Consider the following 21689-nt stretch of genomic DNA (forward strand, 5'->3'; position numbering starts at 1 on the left):
ACACTATTGTGGGCTTAAAGATGGAGGAAGTCAGGTGATGAGAAACATAGCAACCTCTGTAGGATGACAGCCAGCAAGGAAACAGTGACCTTAATCCTATAACCACAAGGAGATGAATTCTAGAAACAACCAGTGAGCTTGGAAGAGATAAAAACCACAGCCCCATCAAACACCTTGGTTTCAGCCTAGTGAGACCCTGACCAAAGAATCTAGCCACCCTACGACAGACCTCTGACCTACAGAGCTATGAGATAATAAATGAATGTTGTTTAAAGCTGCTATGTTTACGTCATTGTGTTATGGAACAATAGAACACAAATACAAGCAGGTTTCCAATTCTATCATGATACTGATGGCCAGACTGCTGACCAAAGGTTCCACTGGGTTTTGAAGAAGTCAGTGTTGCTGAGATCCAACATCATGGAGGAGTCATGAGTTAAGAAAGTCCACGCCCACCCACAAATGAATCTGAATTTGGTGAGGGAGGTAATGTCCTGCAGTAGCTAAACTGCTGGGTAAGAAATATGAAATCCCAGTTTCTAGTCCCAGTTCTGTCATTGCCTTACTGTGTAACTCTGGGCTAGTCATCTTAGGTCTCTGAATTACAGTTCTCTATTCTGCAAGATCAGAATAGTCACACTTCTCCCATCCATTTTACATGACTTTAAATGAGGTTGGAGTAAGATAATCGGTTCAACAAGCCACATAAGTCGTAGCCCATTCTGCAGAAAAAAAAGGGGGAGATCCCTCAAACACCTGGGGTGCGGAGTTGGAAAGAGCTATGCCAAGTTGCGAGGCTAATAAAATTCAGATGACTAGGCAGACAGACCTCCAAGGGCTTCAGATTATAGGTGTTTCTTCCCAGCCAACAAAAGTGCTGCTTTGCCCTGTGGCTCCCTGGGAGAATAATCATCATCATAAAAAGTAATGCTTTTGTGTTTCAATAGCACTTTTCAAAGTGCTTTCCCCTATACCATTTTAATTCCAACAGCTTGTATCAGTTAAAGGAAAAAAAATGGACTGAGAGTCTTTCTAGTTTTGAAAGTTTTGGTTTCTCACAGTGCAGTACGGTAAGTCTCACCTATTCTACAGAGCAGGAAGACAGAGACCCAGCTAGGCAGGAGACTACCAAGTTATGGGAATGGTCAGTGAAAGAGAAAAGGCTCTCATTCTCAGCCCTGGCCTCTAACAAATCCAGCTCCCTGCCTTTGGTATGGAGCTGGGAAAATGTCGCTTTCCTGGATAGAGGCCCAGCTTCACCTGAGCCAGAAGCAGATTGGAGGTAGGAAGGATTGCCTTACCCTCAAGTTCCTATCTGGTGGATCACATGCAAATGAAGCATTGGGATTAAGTCAGACTTTGAACTTCTTCCCCCAGCTCTCCAGTTATTCCAAAAATGACAGTTGCTGGCTGTGAAGCAGCAATCACTTTCTTTGGTATCGTCATTAAATAGGTGGGGAAGTAGGGACTATCATGTAGGGCAGCCTGCTCAAAAAAAAAAAAAAAAACAGAAAAATATAAATTAAAAGAGAACAGGGAAGGAGTCAGGTGTGGGACTTTTGTGGGAAGGCTTTGGACTTCACTAGATGATCCTGAACTTGGGATGGCTTCGCTGGGTTTCTCGGTTTAGGGATGTTAGAAAAGGAGGCAGCCATCCTGAACATTCGGTTTGATGCCATGACTCCAGACACCTTGGAACATAAGCAGGTTTGGATTCTCCTGACCCTGACAATTCTTGCCGGTGTCCAAAATCCAGTGTGCATGGAGAAGCCAGTTTATAAGACAGACAGCATTTATGCATTCATTTGCTAATGAGGGCCTGCTCCATGCTGAGCACTGGAGATACAATGCTACAGCAAAAAACTAAAAGATTCATTTGCTTTCATGGAGCTTATGGTCTAGGGGAACACAAACAATACAACAGGCAAATAGGTGCCATAGTTCTACTGCTACCACAGCCACACAAGGCTCTGAGTCTTACCGTCAAATGCTGAAAATGTAATGATTAGGATGAGCTCTGAAGGAGGAATAGGGCCTGATGCATTGATCAGGGGAAAGAGCAGCATATGATAAGGATGGGAGCCTTTTGAATATGAGGAGCCAAAGACGAGTATGACTAGAGTACAGCAATTATGTTGCTGGGTGACATTGAAGAATGAGCCATAGACCAGGCCACACAGGGCCTCAAGGCTTATCAAAGAGTTAATTTATACCAAGTGTTAAGAGAAAACCTTTGGTGGGTTTTAAGCAGAGAAGCAACATGGTGCAATTAATATGTTTCAAAAGATCACTCAGGCTACCTTGTACAGGTGGGCAGTGGGGGCATAGAGGATGGGATAGAGGTAAGAAGTCCAGTCTCAAGGGACATCAACAAGATGGCAGAGCCAGACACAGTGACACAGACCTATACTCCTAGCTACTTCAAAGGCTGAGGCAGGAAGATTGCTTGAGCACAGGAGTTCTGGGCTATAGTGTGTTATACTGATCAGTTGTCTGCACTAATTTTGGAATCAATATAGTGATGTCCCAGGAGCCAGGGACCACCAGGTTGCCTAAGGAGGGGTTAACCAGCCCAGACTGGAGTAGGAGCAAGTCAAAATTCCCATGCTGATCAGTCATGGGATCGTGCCTGTAAATGGCAACTGCACTTTAGCCTGGGCAACATAGCAAGACACTGTCTCTAAAAACTAATACATAAAACAAGATGGCAGAACAGGAGATAACCTACTCATATCCCCCTAACAGCAATAAGAATTCTGCAACAATCTGCAGGAAAAAAAAGTCTCCCTGCAGGAGCCTTGAGATTCAGGTAGGAGATTATAAAACCCTGGTAGAGCCCAAGACTTAAGAAGGCTGTTTTAAGAGTGTAGAACAGCACCCAGGTAGGAAACTTGATCATGCTTTTAGGTTCAAGCCTGTAAACAACTTTGTTCCTCAAAGGGCTGGGCTTTAGACCCATTTGGCTTTGGGCCAGCAACCAAAACCATCTGTCATTGGGTCCAGGAGAAATCATACACCTTCGTGCCTCTGCAGAAAGGTTTGTCTGCCTGCCAACACTGGTCTTGGTAGTGGATCTGAAAGTTATCCGGCAGTTTGGCTCCAGCCCCCCACAGCTGTAGTCCGAGCTTATTACAGCTTGCACAAGGACCCAGAGGAAAACTCACTGATATTCTCACAGACCAGGAATTGCCTGTCCATAAGCACCTCTGTGGTGGCCAAAAAGACTGCATCCCACAGCAGATCCCAAGGAGGCCCAGTCACAACTTTCACCCCTCTTGCTACAGTTGGGAAACTCCCCCATCCATGCAGGAAATTGGTTGGGAAGTACACACAGCTGGGCTACTGGGATGAGCTCACCAGCATCTATGTCACAGTGGATCCTAGATGGCCCACTCTTGGCTTTAGTTCCATTTAAATTGCAGTAAGAGAACTGCCCTGCCCATGGAGGAAACTGCTGGGAAGCACGCATGTCTGGGCCACTGTCGGCAGTCTTGCCAACTTTTGTGCCACAGTTCCTCTCACTAGAGTCAGGAAATTGACTCTTCTCTAGGTCCGACCAAGCTGGAGTGCCACACCAACTTCTAAGCCATCACAAGACTTACAGAGAACCCTAGATTAGGATACCCTCTAGTGTTAAAACAGCTGCAGCAGTCACAGACTCTGACAACAGATTAGATTGCTTAGATTTCTGGACAGGCCAACTGAAGGATGAGCAAAAACAAATCCAGACTGCAAAAATTAGAATAAATATCTAACTCTTCAATGTACAGAGATTGACATACATCCACAAGCATTAAGAACAATCTTGGAAGTATGACCTCACCTAATGGACAAAACATGACACCAATGAGGCACCCTAAAGAGATGGAAATATGTGAACTGTTGGACAAGTAATTCAGAATAGCTGTGTTAAGGAAGGTCAATGAATTTTAAGAAAACGCAGAGAAACAATTCAGAAATTTAACAGAGAGATTGAAATAATTTTAAAAAGATCTGGAACTGAAAAATACAAATAAATGAAAAATTTTTCATGGAATGGAAAGCATAAACAGCAGAGATAGTCAAACAAAAGAAGGAATCAATGAGCTTGAAAACTTACTCCTTGAAAATATAGGCAAAAAAGGAAAAAGGAATTAAATAGAACCAAGAAAGCTTACAGAATCCATGGAATAGCATCAAAAGAGCAAATATTTGGGTCACTGAAGCTCAAGAGGGAGTAGAAACACACAAAAGCATAAATGGTTTATTCAGAAAAATAACAGACACTTATCCAAACCTAAAGAAAGATATAATTATCCAGGTATAGGAAGATCAAAAGTCACCAATAGGATTCAACTGACATAAGACAATCTCAGAAACGTTATAATCAAACTTTCAAAGGCCAAGGACAAAGAGAATTTTAAAGAGCAGCAAGAGAAAAGAAGCAAATAACATGTAAGAGAATTCCAATACACCTAGCAACAGATTTCTCAGCAAAAACTTTGCAGACCAGGAGGAAGCACTCTTAGTGATACATTAAGAATATTGAAGGGGGCCGGGCGCGGTGGCTCAAGCCTGTAATCCCAGCACTTGGGGAGGCCAAGGCGGGTGGATCACGAGGTCAAGAGATCGAGACCATCCTAGTCAACATGGTGAAACCCCGTCTCTACTAAAAATACAAAAAATTAGCTGGGCATGGTGGTGTGTGCCTGTAATCCCAGCTACTCAGGAGGCTGAGGCAGGAGAATTGCCTGAACCCAGGAGGTGGAGGCTGCGGTGAGCCGAGATCGCATCATTGCACTCCAGCCTGGGTAACAAGAGTGAAACTCCATCAAAAAAAAAAAAAAAGAAGAATATTGAAGCAAAAGATAAAAACATGGTAACCAATAAGCCTGTAACCCAAAAAAGCTATTTGTCAGAACTGAAGGAGACATAAAGACTTTCCTGGATAAACAAAAAACCCAGAAATTCATCACCACTAGACAGTCTTACTAGAAATGTTAAAGAGATTTTTTCAAACAGAAAGAAAAGAACACTATGTGTAACAATAAAACATCTGAAGTTATCAAACTCACTGGTAAAAGCAACTATGCAAACATTTTACAATATTCTAATATTATAATCATGGTGTGTAAAATCACTTGCATTATTAGTACAAAGACTAAAAGACAAAACTATGAAAAATAACAATAACTACAATAATATGTTAAGAGACAGAGCTATTGAATGTTTATTGTAAGCCTCATTGTAACCACAAAGCAAAGACTTCTGATAGTTACACAAAAATAAAACATACTACCAGAGAAAATCTCTTAATCACAAAGGAAAACAGTAATAAAGAACAGAATAAAGAATCTATTTTCTGAAAACTAGAAAACAAGTAACAAAATGGCAGTGATAAGCCCTGCTTGAATTATATGAAATGTAATTGATTGATTAAATTATCCAATTAAAAGACATAAGTGGCTGAATGAATAAAAATAAATAAGACCCAACTACATGCAACTTACAAGAGAGTCACTTCCCCTATAAGAGAACACATAGTCTGAAAGTAAAAGGAGGGAAAAAGATGTTTTATGTAAATTAAAACAATAAAGAAAAAGAGCAGGAGTAGCTATACTTATATTGGAAAAAATAGATTTTTAGAAAAAAAAAAATTTTTTTAAAGACCCAGAAGGCAATTACATAATGTTAAAGAACTCAAATACAGCAAGAGAACATAACAATTATAAATACATATTCAACCAGCATCAGAACACTTAAATATGTAAAGCAAATATTGATAGAGGTAAAGAGAACTATACCCTGCAATAAAGTAATAGGAGAAACTTCAATACTTTCCACAATAGACAGATCATCCAGACAGAAGATAATCAAGGAAACATCAGACTAGTTTCCAGATGCACTCTAGACCAAATGGATCTAACATTCATTTATAGAACATTCCATTCAAGAGTTGTAGGATATACATTCCTTGCAATGGAACATAGAACAGCCTACAGCATATACCACATACAAAACAAGTATTAACAAATTTTTTAAAATCAATATTATATTAAGTATCTTTTGTAACCATAATGCAATAAAACTAACAATTAATAACAAGAGTTACTTTGGAAACCATACAGATTTACAGAAATTAAACAAAATGCTCCTGAACAACCAATGAATCAATGAGGAAATATTTTTTTAATTTTTAAATTTTGTGAGAGAAATGAAAATGAAAACACAACATACGAAAACCTATGAGATACAGCAAGAGGAAAGTTTTTAGAAATAAACACCTACGTCAAAAAAGTAGAAAGATGATATTAACCACCTACCATTGATTCTCAAAGACTAGAAAAACAGAACAAACCAAATCTAAAATTTACAGAAGAAAATAAATCATAAAGACCAGAGCAGAAATAAATAAAATAGAGGCTAACAAAAAAACACACAAAAGACCAAAAAGAGTTGTTTTTCAGAAAGATAAAACTGACAAACCTTTAGCAAGACTAAGAAAAAAAAAGAGAGATGACTCAAATAAATAAAATTAGAAATGAAAAAGGAGCCATTAAAATTGATGCCACAGAAATATAAAGGATCATAAGAGACTATTCTGAATAACTATACCCAACAAATCGTAAAACCTAGAAAAAAATATAAATAAGTTCTTGGACACATACAACCTAGCAAGACTGAATTATGAAGAAATAGAAAACCTGAAAAGACCAATAACAAGCAATGAGATTCAATCAGTAATTAAAAGTCTCCCATCAAAAAAACCCAGGACTGATGGCTTCACTGTCAAATTCTACCAAATATTTAAAGAAGAACAAATTTTAATTATTCTCAAACTATTCCAAAAAATTGAAAGGAAGGAAATTGCTCCAAACTCATTCTTTGAGGCCAGCATTACCCTAATCCCAAAACCAGACACGACAAAAAAGAAAACTACAGGCTAATATCCCTGATAAACATAGACGCAATAATCCTCCACAAAATACTAGCAAACCAAATTCAACAGCACATTAAAAAGATCATGCACCATGATCAAGTAGGACTCAGCCTAGGGATGCAAGAATGGTTCAATACATTCAAATCAATAATTCAGCACCCCTTTATGATAAAAAAAAAACCCTCAAGAAATTAGGTATAGAAGGAAAATACCTCAACACAAAAAGGCCATTTATGACAGACTCACAGCTAACATCATGTTGAATAGGGAAAAGTTGAAACTTTTCCCCTAAGATATGGAACTAGTCAAGGATGCCCACTTTCCCTACTTCTATTTAACGTTGTACTGGAAGTCCTAGTCTGCGATATCAGACAAGAAAAAGAAATAGCATTCAAATTGAAAAGGAAAAAGTCAGATTGTCCCTGTTTGCAGATAACATGATCTTTATTATAGAAAACCCTAGTAACTCTGCCAAAAAGCTAACAGACTAATAAAAAATTCAACAAAGTTGCAGGATATAAAATCAAAATACAAACTTAATAGCATTTTTACAGTCTAACAGAAAGCTACATGAAAAAGAAATCAAGAAAGCAATTCCATTTATAATGGCTCCAAAAAACACACCTAGGAGCAAATTTAACCAAGGAGATAATATATCTCTATGACAAAAACTATAAAACATTGATGAAAGAAATGTAACAGGACACAAGAAAATAGATATTCATTATTCATAATTGAAAGAATTAATATTGTTGGCCAGGTGCCGGTGGCTCAAGCCAGTAATCCCAGCACTTTGGGAGGCTGAGGCAGGCAGATCACAAGGTCAGGAGTTTGAGACCAGCCAGGCCAATATGGTGAGATCCCATCTCTACTAAAAATACAAAAATTGCTACAGGTGGCGTGTGCCTGTAGTCACAGCTACTTGAGAGACTGAAGCAAAGAATCCCTTGAACCCAGGAGGCGGACATTGCAGTGAGCCAAGATCGTGCCACTGCACTCCAGCCTGGGCAACAGAGCAAGATTTTGTCTCAAAACAAAAAAAGAATTAATATTGTTAAAATGTCCATACTACCCAAAGCAATCTACAGATTCAATGAAATCCCTATTACAATATCAATGTCATTCTTCACAGGAATAGAAAAATAATCCTAAAATTTGTATGAAACAACAAAAAACCCTGAACAGCCAAAATAATCTTGAACAAAAAGAGCAAAACTAGAAGCATCACACTTCCTGACTTCAAAGTAAACTATAAAGCTATAGTAACCAAAATGGCATAGTACTGGCATTAAAACAAACACACAGACTAATGGAACAAAATAAACAATCCAGAAATTAATCTACACATTTATAGCCAACTGAATTTCAACAAAGGTGTCAAAAACGTACACTGCAGAAAGGATAGTCTCTTCAATAAATGGTGCTGGGAAAATTGAATGTCTACATGCAGAATTAAACTAGATCCCTATCTCTCACTATATACCAAAATCACCTCAAAAATGGATTAAAGACACAAATGTAAGATTCAAAACTCTAAAAGTACTAGATTAAAACATAGGGAAAACATTTCATGAGAGTGGTTGGCAAGGATTTTGAAATTTTAGGATTATTTTTCAAAATTCCAGACAACAAAAAAAACACAGACAAATGGGATTGCACCAAAGTAATCTCCATGAAATCGAGGTAAAGTGAAATGTCAATGGATATGGGAATAACACAGATAAGGTCCACTAGGGTTTTGCAAGCAGTGTGGAACAACAGAGCAAGCCAACAGGCTTGGGTATTGCTCTGGAGGCACAGTAGACGAGTTTCTTTACGAAACTCATGGGTTGCAATGGTGATTTATCTGATTGTCAAATATAAGTTTTCAATTAAACACTGTCACCTGTTGAAAGCTCTGAGCTTAAGGCTGTCAGAACACAGATCAGAAAGGGTTTAAACATAAGGAGCTCCAGAATAGCACTTCCTTGATAAATTGAACAGAATGGAAATAGAAATGAAATACAAATAACTTTATCACTATAGGATTCATTATGATTTGCTGTACTAACTGCTTACCATGTAAAATCACCACAAGTTACATGCAAATCATCTTGTAGTATCTTGGAAAGCCCTGGACTTGGAAGTATGCTGTCAGATCAGAGAGAACAGTGGAACTCTCTGCTGGTTATATTTCTCTTCATTGTTTGGGGAATAAGCGAGGAGAATAGGACTCTGAGCAAAGTTCAAAGATAAATTTCTCACCTCATAATTGATTGCATATTTCCCTTTTTAACCTTTTTTATTCAGCCATAAGTTATCTTCCTTGAATGAGGGAGGGAAAGAATTGTGCCTGCACCCAATGGTGGCATTCCCCATAGTAATTGGAATATGACTGTTCTGATTCTATTTCCAATATATTCTTTCTTTGTTTCTTTCTGGTCTACTATTTTGGTTGCCTTTGCCAGCCAGGAGAGCAATAATAAGGCAGTCTGAAAACATGTCTGAACTAGTCAAATGTTTTCATTGTGTGTATAAATGCATTTGCATTTATATATGTATGCACAAACATTTGGAGCGTACGTAGTTGCTTATTCATATTTGTGATTTTTGTGGGCAAGTGCTGACATACCTGTGTCTTTGTCAGCATGTGTCTTGCTGTTATATATGTGTAAGAGTGAGTGTGAATACCTACATGTGGGCTTTATCACCCCTGAAGGACAGCAGCCCCACAGGTCTGTGTCTGTAATGAGGAACAAAATATGGAGTCCCTCTGACATTTGAATTCTCACATCTTGCTGACAGATGAGAAAGGCGCAATAGGGCCTGGCAGTTCTGCTGCCAAGGCCCAGACTAGTGCTCATTCCTTCCCCAGAGGCTTCCACAGTTTATGCCCATGCTGCTGACACCTCTTCCCTTTTGCCTGCAGGTCCCTGTCTGGTCGCATTGTTGGTGGCGTCTGGTGGTTCTTCACCTTGATCATCATCTCCTCATATACAGCCAACCTGGCCGCCTTCCTGACCGTGGAGAGGATGGTGTCTCCCATTGAGAGTGCAGAGGACCTAGCGAAGCAGACAGAAATTGCTTATGGGACACTGGAAGCAGGATCTACTAAGGAGTTCTTCAGGGTAAAGACATCCTTTGTCCCAAGGCACTTTCACAAAAGTGAACCACAACTGTCATTAAAATGTCCTTCTCATTATATAGCCTGTTATAAAAGACAGTCAGGGCAAGTGCTTAACTGGCTGCAAGTCAGGGAAACTCAGGACATTTCTAAGCTTTCTACCATCCCCCTAAGAAATCTACATTTCTACATTTGTAGAAGCTTCAAAACTACTGCATTGATTTAGATCCCTTGCCTATACCAGTCTGTGCTAATTCTCTGAGGCCTACAATGGACATCAAATACAATTTCCTCTCTGTTCCCACAGAAACCTCATAGTCTAGTTAGTAATCGATTAAAAACAGCTTATAAGCAACAACTGGACTTGATGCTGTTTGTGTTCTCTCCTATCTCATAGCAGGAGCTCAGTGAATGTTTGTTGACTTGATGAATAAGAGGATAGTATAAGGGGAAAAAAATAACTGGAAAAGGTGATCTATTAAATAGTGCCAGGAGAGAGAGAAAATGTGAAGTGGGAGTGGAGGTGGTGAGATGTGTTTTGGCAGGAGATATTGAGCGAAGGCAAAGGAGCAGAGAGCTTAGGAGCACAACATGCCAGGTCAGCAGATGGAGGCCCAGAACCTGGCTCCATCCCTTACTTGTTCTGTGCACTTAGCCTCTGTGACAGCATTTCCATATATCTATATAATGAGGAGACTAAATGTCTATATCAGACCTTAAGAAGACTAAAAGAGATAGGGTATCTAAAATAAGAGGCAAAACAAGGAGTGATCAATGGAGGTTTCATACACCATTAGGGCTTCAAGGAAATGCAAATATTTGGGCATCATTCCGAAGAATGGGTAGAGACTGAAGGTCTACAGGGTAGACGTGTAAACATTTCTATATATCACAAAACCAGGCCAGCCCTGAGTAGGCTAAATACATCCTAGACAAAAGGAACAACTGGCACAGATGCCCAGAAGCAGGAAAACCTGTGGTTTCCCTGGAGTTTAGGCCATGTTTATCCCAGGAGTTGAAGAAACAATACATGGAACTACCGTATATTGATCAAATAAGAATCATCATAAACCAGGTCCTGTACTAAGCACACCCTACACGAATTATATCATTTATCTTCTCATTAAAGATGAGTTAGGGGTTATCCTTATTTTATAGATTAGAGTTAGGAGATGTCCCCATTTTATAGATCAGATAATTAGAAGTAATCACCTAAGGTCACACAGCTAATTAATAGCAGAAGGAGCAGAGAGAGCAGGCCCCCGTATTGCCTCAGGCAAGAGAGAAGGGATCCTGTACAGACTCCCCTAGCTCTCTCACTGTAACTTCATGGAGCAAACTCCAGGCCCCAAATAAACCACTGTGGGATGTGCTACAGGTTCTTGATCACGGGCTTTGTATTCTGTACAACAGACAGGAAAGGGAACAAAGTCTTAACCATCATTGATCCTAACCCCAAGGCTAAAATCATCAATTTTCAACACATCAGAGCAAGAAGGTGTCTTGGGGTCACCTAGTCAGAGCCTGTCACTTTAAAGAGAGGCATTACTTGCTTAAGCTCACCCAGCCAGTTAATTAAAAAAAAAAAAAGCCCCTTATAATCTCATTACAATTCCCTGACATTTTTAGCCTGCAACAAAAGTGTGAAGAAGGTACCTGCTTCTACGTGTCCATAAAACCTGTCCTATGCCCCAAACCCTGCTGATGTAGTTAGAAAACCATCTAATTCACTTAAAAGTGCTCTCATCCTTATGGTCAATACAACATGCACCAGTCTTCAAAGTACTTTTGCATCAATGGTTTTATTTATGTTTCACCTGTGACCTCAGGCAGAAGAGGTATTGTGGTAGCCATTTTGTGGATAAGAAATTAAAACTTGGGAAATTATTCTGATGCAAGTGTCAGGGGTGGGTACCAAATCTGAGTTTTCTTGTTCCAACCCACGTATTCTTGCCACTGAACCACATTGTCTTAATGTGGTGGTGTCATTAAACTGACAAACATTTTTCAAAAGATCAATCAGGATGGCAGATGGGCTTGTGGACACATCTAGTCTAACCCTATCATTTTATAGTTGGGAAAACTGAGGCCTGGAGAAGAAAATGGTCATGGCCTACCTAGTGAAAGGCACAGGGGGGGAATTAAAATTTCAAAAGTTAATCACTGCATCAATTGACATATTACCACCTCTCGCCACACACAAAGTTAGGAACCTGGAACCAGGGCAGGACATATTCTACAAGTTCTGTGCCCAGGCCTTCTACATTGGTAGCAAATTGGTTGTAGTCCATGTATTTACTTTGATAGATCAGTAGTGTCTGCCTAGAGATTCTGAGGTCACATCTGGGCTCAATGTGAAGGAATTCTTTGACTGTTATCAGTGTCTCTCCTGTATATAGGAAGGGAAACTGGTACCAAGCAAGCCAGGTATTAGGCGTTCTTACCCTAAAGTAAAACCTTGAAAAAGGCGTCATTATTAGTAGTCATTGCACTACTTACAGAATGTCTTCCTTGTGCCGGGCACTGGGTTATGCATTTAACATGTGTTCTCATATAATCTCCATGGTAACACTGTGAAGTGCACAGTATTATTACCATTGTCAGAGAGGAACACTGAGGCTGGGAAAGGTTATGTTACTTGCCCAATGCCTTGCAGCTAATAAGACATAAAGCTTAAAATGCGGGAGGCAGCTGGTTGCAGCTGCTCACAATGTGAGCAACCCGGACACCAGGGACTCCTGGTTCTGCCACTAACAAACTGCATGCCATTGGAAAGGTTATTGCCACATCATGGGCCCCAGTGTCCTTACCTGTAAAAGGAAAGTGCTACCAAGATATGTCCCATGCATAAGCCTTTCCATCTCTGTGACTCTAACCTTGGATAATTATCCCACCAGGAGTTTGGTGGGTGGGGAAGTAAGATCACCAACCACCCCCATAAGGCAGAAGGAGGGAATAGTGAGACAAGAATTTTACTCCAGTCTCTGAAAACTCTGGCTTCTCGTCCCCATGGCAGCCCAGAGCTTCTTGGCAGCCCCAGCCCAAAGATGCTTAATCCTCCATTGACAGTTTAATTAAGATGTATGAAGGGCCATGGGAGCGGCGGATGATAGGAGAGATCCAAGAACAAATACCCTGAGTATGCTTCCAATCTTCCCTGCCACTCATGCTACCTTCACATTCCTGGAGATTAGATTTTCCTGATAGTTCATCCCGAGCATCTGTGCACACAGCCTTAACATCTGGGGCACTGGGGTGAGGCTGAGAGGACATATTAATTTTCTGCATACTGTCGCCCAGAAGGCTCCTCAGCTCTGCCTATCAACAGCCCAGTTCCCTGCTGTGTCCATCCTGTCAGGTCAAACTGCATCTTGCAATTGCCCTGCTGTGTGTTTTTTTAGTTTGTGCCTGGAAGATTATGTGCAAATCTGGTCATAGCTGAATTTACACATTTTCCTGTTTCCTGTGAGAGAATATTAAATACATTGGCAGACACTATGATTAGTTCTGGGTATTTCCTCCCTCCTTATCTTGGAATCTTCCCTGCCTTTTCTCCCTTCTCTCTTCTTTCTCACACTGACATTGTTGCTTGAATAATGTATCTTCATATAAAGGATCAGATACTTCAAGCTAGCCAGGGACTTAAAGATTACAATGCCTAAACTCCCTATGGAACAGAAGGGGAAACTGAGGACCAAAGAGACGGGATTTTCCATAAACAAAACAATGAGTGAGAAGTAGAACTAAGACTGGTATTCATGGCTCCTCACAGCCAGTCCAGTGTCCTTTCCAAATTGTAAACCAGGCTGTAAAATGAATGATATAGTTTCTGAATGATAAAATTCCTGAAAAAGATGTATTCTAGTTCTCACCTCAGACTTGCTGAATTAGAATTTCTAGATTTAGAGCTAGGGAATCTGCATTTTTACAATCAAATATGTGATGATGGTGCCTACTAGAGTCTAAAAACCATTGCTTTTGGAACTGAGGTGGATTCCAAATAAGTAGAATTTATTCTGTTCTACACAGCAAGGGTTTGGTTAGACAGGGCCAGCACCTCAAGTGGAATGAACAGTCCAAGCAAAGTCCCAAAGAGGAGAAGGCCCAAGATGAGTTTAGGAGGAAATAAGGAAGACAGTTGAACCATATTTGGAAAGTTCTGAAATATAGGCAGATGGCAATAATATTTGGTCCCAATTTACCAACTTTATCAGATAGCAATATTTTTGATTGGTGCAAAAGTAATTGAGGGGTTTTTTGCCATTAGTTTTAAAAGTAATGCTAAGTTACTTTTGCATTAACCTAATACATTCTGAGGACAGGTCTTGCAATATAGGATGACCAGAACTTGGCAGCTCATGATCCAGAAATTCTTCAGTATTTTCTTCCAATAATGAAATCAGATTCCACTGATACTCAGCTTTCTGTTTCTTCTGGTTAGCATAAATATAGCCTCATTGAACAATAGATAAGTCCTTTAACAATAGATAGGTCTTTAAAAACCAGGTAGGGCCCCACTTTTTCAACTCTCCCCTTATTTAGAAGGAATATAATTACTCAGAAGTAATTAAAAGATTCTCAGCTATTCTGTTCATTCCGTATTTGCAAGATATTTGTACTTTGGAACCTACTAGTACTAATTAGAGCCTCTTATTTTGCAATCACTCATAATTTGTTTCTTCCTGAGCTAATCTTGCTCATGAATGTGTGATAAAGCTACACTCAGCTCTTCATTAATGTGTGTGCTGACTCCAATGCTAAGCGCACATAATTCCAGCTTTGTTTCTGTCCCTGTCAGAGGTCTAAAATTGCCGTGTTTGAGAAGATGTGGACATACATGAAGTCAGCGGAGCCATCAGTTTTTGTGCGGACCACAGAGGAGGGGATGATTCGAGTGAGGAAATCCAAAGGCAAATATGCCTACCTTCTGGAGTCTACCATGAATGAGTACATTGAGCAGAGGAAACCCTGTGACACCATGAAGGTGGGAGGTAACTTGGATTCCAAAGGCTATGGCATTGCGACACCCAAGGGGTCTGCCCTGAGGTAAGTAGCCAAGATTTGCTTCCTTGGTACTCCCTCTCCCCTCCCTATCTCAGGAATGAAGCTTCTGTGTCTGCTACATGGCTCCATTGCCACAATGCAAGCTGTCAAGCGGGCTCTTCTTCACCACCTATGGGCCTGGAAGATTCCAGCCACCCAAGATCTTCAGCCCTGAGGTTGGAAATTGACCTGGGGGCCTCAGCTTGCTGTGACTGTCACTGCCCATGTGTTCTTCCCCACGCCTCACCTTGCTCCTCCAAGTGTGTGAAACATCAATGAACCTTGTGCTTTTGTCATGTGATCTGTAATACCACATACCAGACACCCCTGCATCCAACAACGCCATGAACAGAGGTTCTCCAGCAACCTGAATTCTTTGACAGAAGGTGGTTTATAATGTTGCTCTCAAAAGAAACATAAACACATTGTCCAAATGAAAAATCAAATCATTTGAGTCCTGCGAGCCTGGCTGTGGAAATCGAAATAGCATCTAATAAATAGCACCAAATTAATTATGGCACCTATTCTTACCTGGAGACTGATTTATTTAGCAAGATATAGATAGTTTGGTAAAGAAGCACAGCAGACTACTTTCACATAAGAAGTCCTGATATTCATTCTCCACAGCTGAGGAAGAGTCCTGTAGACATGAAGTCAGACTACCTAGATTTAATTCTGACTGTCTTACAAAAGGTAAGACATATCATCTCCCAGCCCTCAGTTTCCTCATCTGTAGAAGGAGAATAATGAGGTTGTGTGAGTTCAAATGGTATAATCTATGTTGGAGGTCACTGAAAACAGTACACTGTGAAGTCACCTATGAAACATATGAGATATTATGTCAATTACAGAAGGATTAAATCATTTGGGAGAAGTGCTGGATTTCAGGAAGGGTAAAAAGGATTAATAAGGTTTGCAAAATGATGGTGATGGATTCCTAACCCATCTTGATATGACACCCAGGTCCACCTCTGCCTCCACTTTATTCATTTATCTTAATAACATTAAGCCCCAACATTGTTCTGTGGACTAGGCTAGGAGCTGGAGCTACAAATTTGGACAAGATAGACATAGTGCCTGTCCCCATGCAACTACATTCTAGCAGGAAAGACAGGCATTAAAGAAATGATTAATGTTTAATGACAATTCTAATAGGTACTAGGACAGTCTATAAAAGGGGACCTAGAGGACACCTACTTCATGCAATGTGGCAGAACAAAATTCTCACTATGAAACAACTAGATATGCTGGATAAGATATAACAAACAGCCTTTTAAATTCAAGTTAAGAAACTCCTAGGACCAAAAAGGAAAAAACAAATTAAAACCAGAACTAAAAGCATAAGCTTATTATTTCGGGACTGCCCTAAGCACAGCAAAGTTATAAATTATGTGTCAATCTACATGAGCAACAATTAACAGTACAACAGTAGCAAAGACATAAAAGTGATCAAAAACATTTTAAAAGAAACGTTAAACTATCACTAAAGATCAGATATATTTGAAAAAGTCTGAATTAGAATTTATAGAAATTAAGAAATTCATTCATTTGTATAAAATCTTAATAGAAGGGTTAAATAGCAAATTAGATAAAGTTGAGAAAATTGGTGCACTCGGGGGTTGGGGAAAATCAAAGAAAATTCCCCAGAATAACACACAGATAGATGAAAAGAAAGTGTAACAAAGAGTTTAAGAGACATGAAAAAGAAAAAAAGTTGAGTCTGCTGTGAGTTCCAGATGGAGACAAGGGAGAATGAAGTGGAGGCAGTGTTTCAAAGAAATTTGCTAGAGTTTATGGCAAACATAGATCTTTATACTTGAAAAGAAGTCTTAAGCAAAATAAATAGATACAAATCAACAGATTATTCAGTTGAAAGTGCAGAACAGTAAAGACAAAGAGAAGATCTCAATGACACCCAGATATAAAAAGGTTCAATTTGGTCTGCAGGATGTGTGGGGCATGGCTGGGAAGACAATTCCAAGGATGCTTTTCTACACTGAGGTTTGACAGATTAATGAGAGTCAACTAGGTGAAGTGAGGAGAAGGGAAGAAAGGAGTAGCTGAGGCAGAAGAGGAGTATATACAAAGATTCTAAGGCAAGAAACGATTGCACAGTCAATTAACCAAAAGCCACTAAGTGTTCTTGGAATGCAGGTAGTAATACAGAGGAGAAATGTTTAAGGTGAGATTGGAGGATGAGGTGGGGAAGGATTTTGTAAAGAATTTTTATCCTTATTGGAAGAGCAATGAAAACACTTTGAAGAACTTTAAGTAATTATCGGAAAATTGTGAGATTAAAGATACCTGGAATAGTGTAGACATAATAGAATATGAACTAATGAAGACAAATCAAATGGTTTGATATTTATCATTCATGCATTTTTGCCTGGTAGAACCTAAAAGACTCTTTACAAGTTTGAGCAAAGTTCAAAGGGGATCCAGATGATAGTGTTTGCAAAGGAAGAGGCTTTTATCTCAGAAACTTACTGATCATCAACCTAGGAAGACTTAAAGTAGAGAATGAGTTTTTATAGGTCCAGGAACATCAATGATGCCGAAATATTACAATTTACTGAAGGTTTTGTGAGTCAAGGACATCCACAAAAATACATGGATGTAAAGTTAAGAAAACAAAGCATAGATATGTAACATAATTTGTCCAATCAGTAGAGTTCCTCTGCCATCCCATCCCACATACAGTTTCCTGGGACAAGGTAACAACTCAGGAAATATTGTATATTTCCTGAAAGTGGAAATACTGGAGTGACATGAACCTAAAACTCAGGCCATTTTGCAGTCAAATGAGTTTCCACTATAATAAAACCCAGCACTGAGTTGGTGCCTATTAAGTGTCTCTCACTGTGTTAAGGTATTATCTCGTATTACCCTTGCAATATCCTTATGAAGTACCATTATTTTCATTATATGGATGAGGAAACAGGGAAAGTGTTAAGTTGCCTGACCAGGTTGACCCAGCCAATAAGATAGAAGCCAGATTTCAAGCCCTGGCTGTCTGACTTCAGAGCCTATGGCTGTAACTCACTCTAAAGCCGTGCTGGGCCTTATGAATGACAGCACCATTAAAGGCAGGGGACTGGACTTGGGCCAGGGTCTCTGTTCCTATTCGCATGGGCCAAATAACCCTCAACTCAGGAATTAAAACCAGATCTTTGAAGTCCAAGGATCCACTCACCACCACTCTGAAGGCAAAAGGCGATCATGGACTCTGACTTTAACAAACTCAGCACCATTCCTTTGAGGAGTATCCCGGCTTTTATGGATTTGCTTGCTGAAAGACACTTTCTGGAATAAATGCCAAAAGTAATTCTGCTTTGTCATAAAGCAAAACCTAATTATTTTGCATACATCTCTGTAAAACATATGACAAGCCATTTATTGATTTTGAAAAGGGAACAAGAGAAAAGGAGAGAGAAAAGCAACATGTTTCAAATACAGGCTGAACTATAAGTCAAGAACACCCAACTGATGATCGTATGCTCCCATCTTCCCACAGTGCTCCTTTCTCTCCTGTGCAAACTTTATAGTGGTCATGGGACCATCATAATTCCTGATTCAAGAACAGAAGAGTAATGCTCATCCTAAGAGAGCCTCAAGCGTCTGGCCTGGGAAAGTCCCTTAATGGGATTCTGTTTCTCATCTGTGCATTAAAAGGGAACATTGCTAGCAGCCAATAATGCAGAGGTTCCACAAAACACACCACTGAAGAATGGTTGTAAAAAATATGAGTTACCATGACACACACACACACACACACACACACAAACACACCTCCGGCCAGGTTTCCATTATAACTCTTTCTCATATCCCATATGATGCCATATGACCCAAGACATGGTCAAATTCCAAAGAGTCATGGCAAACCAAATGCCACAAACCCATGTGCCTCCTCCAGCAATTCTAGATCCATTGCCTGGATCCCAGGAAACCACACTGCATGACAGAGGTGGACAGTAAGAAGAGCTTGTGCTTCCTTTAGATCCACTGAAGAGGGGCAATGTGCTTAAAAATAACCTAGCAGAAGAAATCCAATTTTGTTCAAATTATTATTTTTTTTTTTTTTGTGGTCAGCAGGGCCACATGTGCTATGCCCATGCAGCAATTTTATTTTTGCAATAGGTTCCATTATATAGTTTTCTGCTTAATGTTGTTTACGTCATGTTTACGTCAGATCAAAATGCTTAAGTTAAGTCACAAGGTAAGCACGTTAAGCCCACTAAGTAAGTTATGCCCAGTAAGTTACGCCCAGTAAGTAGGTTAACAAGTGTAAATACTTAAGTTAATATTTTACAGTGTTGTTCAAATTATTTTTAATCACAAAAAATACTTTAAAGGACTATTCAACTACTCACAGGCTGCAAACTCTTTGGAAGTGTTTACACTGCAAAAAAGTCCTTGAGTTTGCTCCAGGTATTATTACAAACTTCTCTTCAGCCCTAGCAAAGGTAGGGTTTTTGCAGTTTTCACAGGCAGATACCCTCCAGACTTATTGCCTGTGCTTGTATTAAGAGAGGACCTTCCTGGCCCTCTTCCTTTACTACTTGCTCTCCTTAAAGCCAGACTTCACTCTGCCTGTGGGGCATTCACTGTCTCACAGCCTGCCCAGAATGAGCTCCAGATTTCTCCAAGACAGATCACCCAGTTATGCTTCAGAAGATCAGAGAACTGACATCTAAGGCCCAAATGTTCCTCTAAATTTGCCAAGTCTACTTGGCAGAAGCCAGGCCATGGTCCCCACAGAGTGTTAAAAAGCTGTGGTAGTGACAGAATGGTTTTTTGCTGTTGTTGCTTCTGCTCTGGAAACAAATACTCTGATGAAGCAAGGTGGTTCGATGCTTGATTTTCCATTTGGACAGGTGATGTTTCTTTGAAACAGATGCTGTTTGTTGGCTGTCACTGCATGTTTGGGGTGGGAGGGGGGCTGAGTTATGTTTCACAAGTCCTCAGGTTATAGATAAAGACCTATGTAGCCAATGCCAGTCACTAGGGAAAGGCAATTGGTAAATCCACTAATTATGATTTATTGGCCCTTTTGGTGCCAACTTAATGTATCTTGGTAGCCTAAACAAAAATGTCTTTTCTTTATTTGATGAATACTTCCTTTGATGCATTCAAATTTCTTAAGTAAAGGGGCATAGCCCACGTTTTATCAACCCAAGAAGGAATCAACACACGATTGGCCTCAGTTAAAATGTCACCTAATGATTGTCTTTCACAGACTATATCAGAAGTTTAATGGATTTGCTAAGAGTTACACCCTAATCAGGACATTGGTCAGTCTGGTCTTTAACTGTGACCGTGGTTACATAGAGTCTTCTTTGGTCTCTGTGATCATGACATGTTTGTCTTCTGTCATGTGTCTTGTTTATGCCAGATGTATGGGCCAAGAGGGCAGGAGTAAAGTACAGCTTCACCCTGTAGCTTACCAGGTAATGGGCACTGAGGAAGGTCTGAGACCCACTCCCTGTGCTTTCCATTTAGCTTCACAGATTGGTTTCCAAATGCCTTCTCACACAAAGCACTGTGCATAATGCTGCAGGGAATGGCAGTAAAAGAGATGTAATCTTAGTCCCTAAATAATACATCATCAAGTACAGCTCACGAGCAGAATTATGTAGCTACCCATTTTTCTACCAATGCCATAAGAGAGTCAGAAACACTAAAACAAAAAGGAGGAGAGTCAACCTTTGAATGGGAGGATTTGCAATGGTGGAAGAATTGTGAAAGAATGGTGGAATGCTAGAAGAAGTATAATCGATGGGAAGTGGAGAGAGGGTGCTTTATATTAGGGGCTGGGAGGGAAAAGAGAGCAAATGCAGAAATGGAGAAAAACCTGGGGCTTGTTTTCAGGAACAACAAGGGGTCCACTTTAGCCAGAGAACTTATTAATAGATAGGAGTGATTGGCTGTGGTCACATGGTGAAGAATCTCAAATGTCTCTGCATTTTTTACTCAATCAGTAGGAGCCATTGAAGGTCATTGACAGGAAGGGACATGATCAGACAGGCTCCTGGAGATTATCCCGGCCATTGTTTGCAATGCACATCGGAGAGAGGAGGATCACAGACAAGGAAGTCATTTACAAAGCTGTTGCGGTCATCTTGGTAGGAGGCAATGGATCTGGTTATTGGACACAACAGGATGCAGACACATGGGAGAAGTGGTGGGCTCTATGTTTATCACTAGTCACAACCTTCACTTTAAAGCTGGGAAGTTTGGAAGTCTGTTACATAAGCTTTCTGGGACTTTTGTGCTCCTGCCTAAGGCTTGACTGGGTACAAACTGATTCTGGCAGAAAATGGGAAGATATGGAATTTACCTCCCAAACAGAATAATTGCCACCACCTCAATTTTACCTCTGAAATGCCTACCTGGTTAAGAAAGGCATCCCTGGAAGGGATTTTCTGGTGTACCAGCAAGAGTGATGAAGGCTGTTGATTACCTTTTCCTACTCCCTGCTGTATTGACTATATCTGGCCTTTATCATTTTTTAAATATGACATGAAATCAAAATTGTTCATCACCATTTTCATCTCACCAACATTCCCACTGAGTATATTTTTTCTCTCTTCACACAAACCTAAGCTGGAAAATATCTAGCAAGGG

General features: G+C 40.0%; 1 protein-coding gene across 8 annotated transcripts in view; it reads left to right on the forward strand.

Annotated features, from left to right (window-relative positions):
• The window catches only part of GRIA1 (glutamate ionotropic receptor AMPA type subunit 1), a 316986-nt gene that overhangs the window by 257673 nt on the left and 37624 nt on the right, over positions 1 to 21689 (forward strand). For all 8 annotated transcript variants that reach the window (XR_004738739.3, XM_054250998.2, XM_078363550.1 and 5 more), the window contains exons 12-13: positions 9828 to 10026; positions 14821 to 15068. Coding sequence is in view for 7 of the 8 variants with exons in the window: in XM_054250998.2 (XP_054106973.1) it covers positions 9828 to 10026; positions 14821 to 15068 (447 nt within the window). In the remaining variant the exon portion in view is untranslated. The remainder of the gene's footprint in view (positions 1 to 9827; positions 10027 to 14820; positions 15069 to 21689) is intronic.

This window comes from Callithrix jacchus, chromosome 2, assembly GCF_049354715.1.
Source record: "Callithrix jacchus isolate 240 chromosome 2, calJac240_pri, whole genome shotgun sequence".
NCBI lineage: Eukaryota > Metazoa > Chordata > Mammalia > Primates > Cebidae > Callithrix > Callithrix jacchus.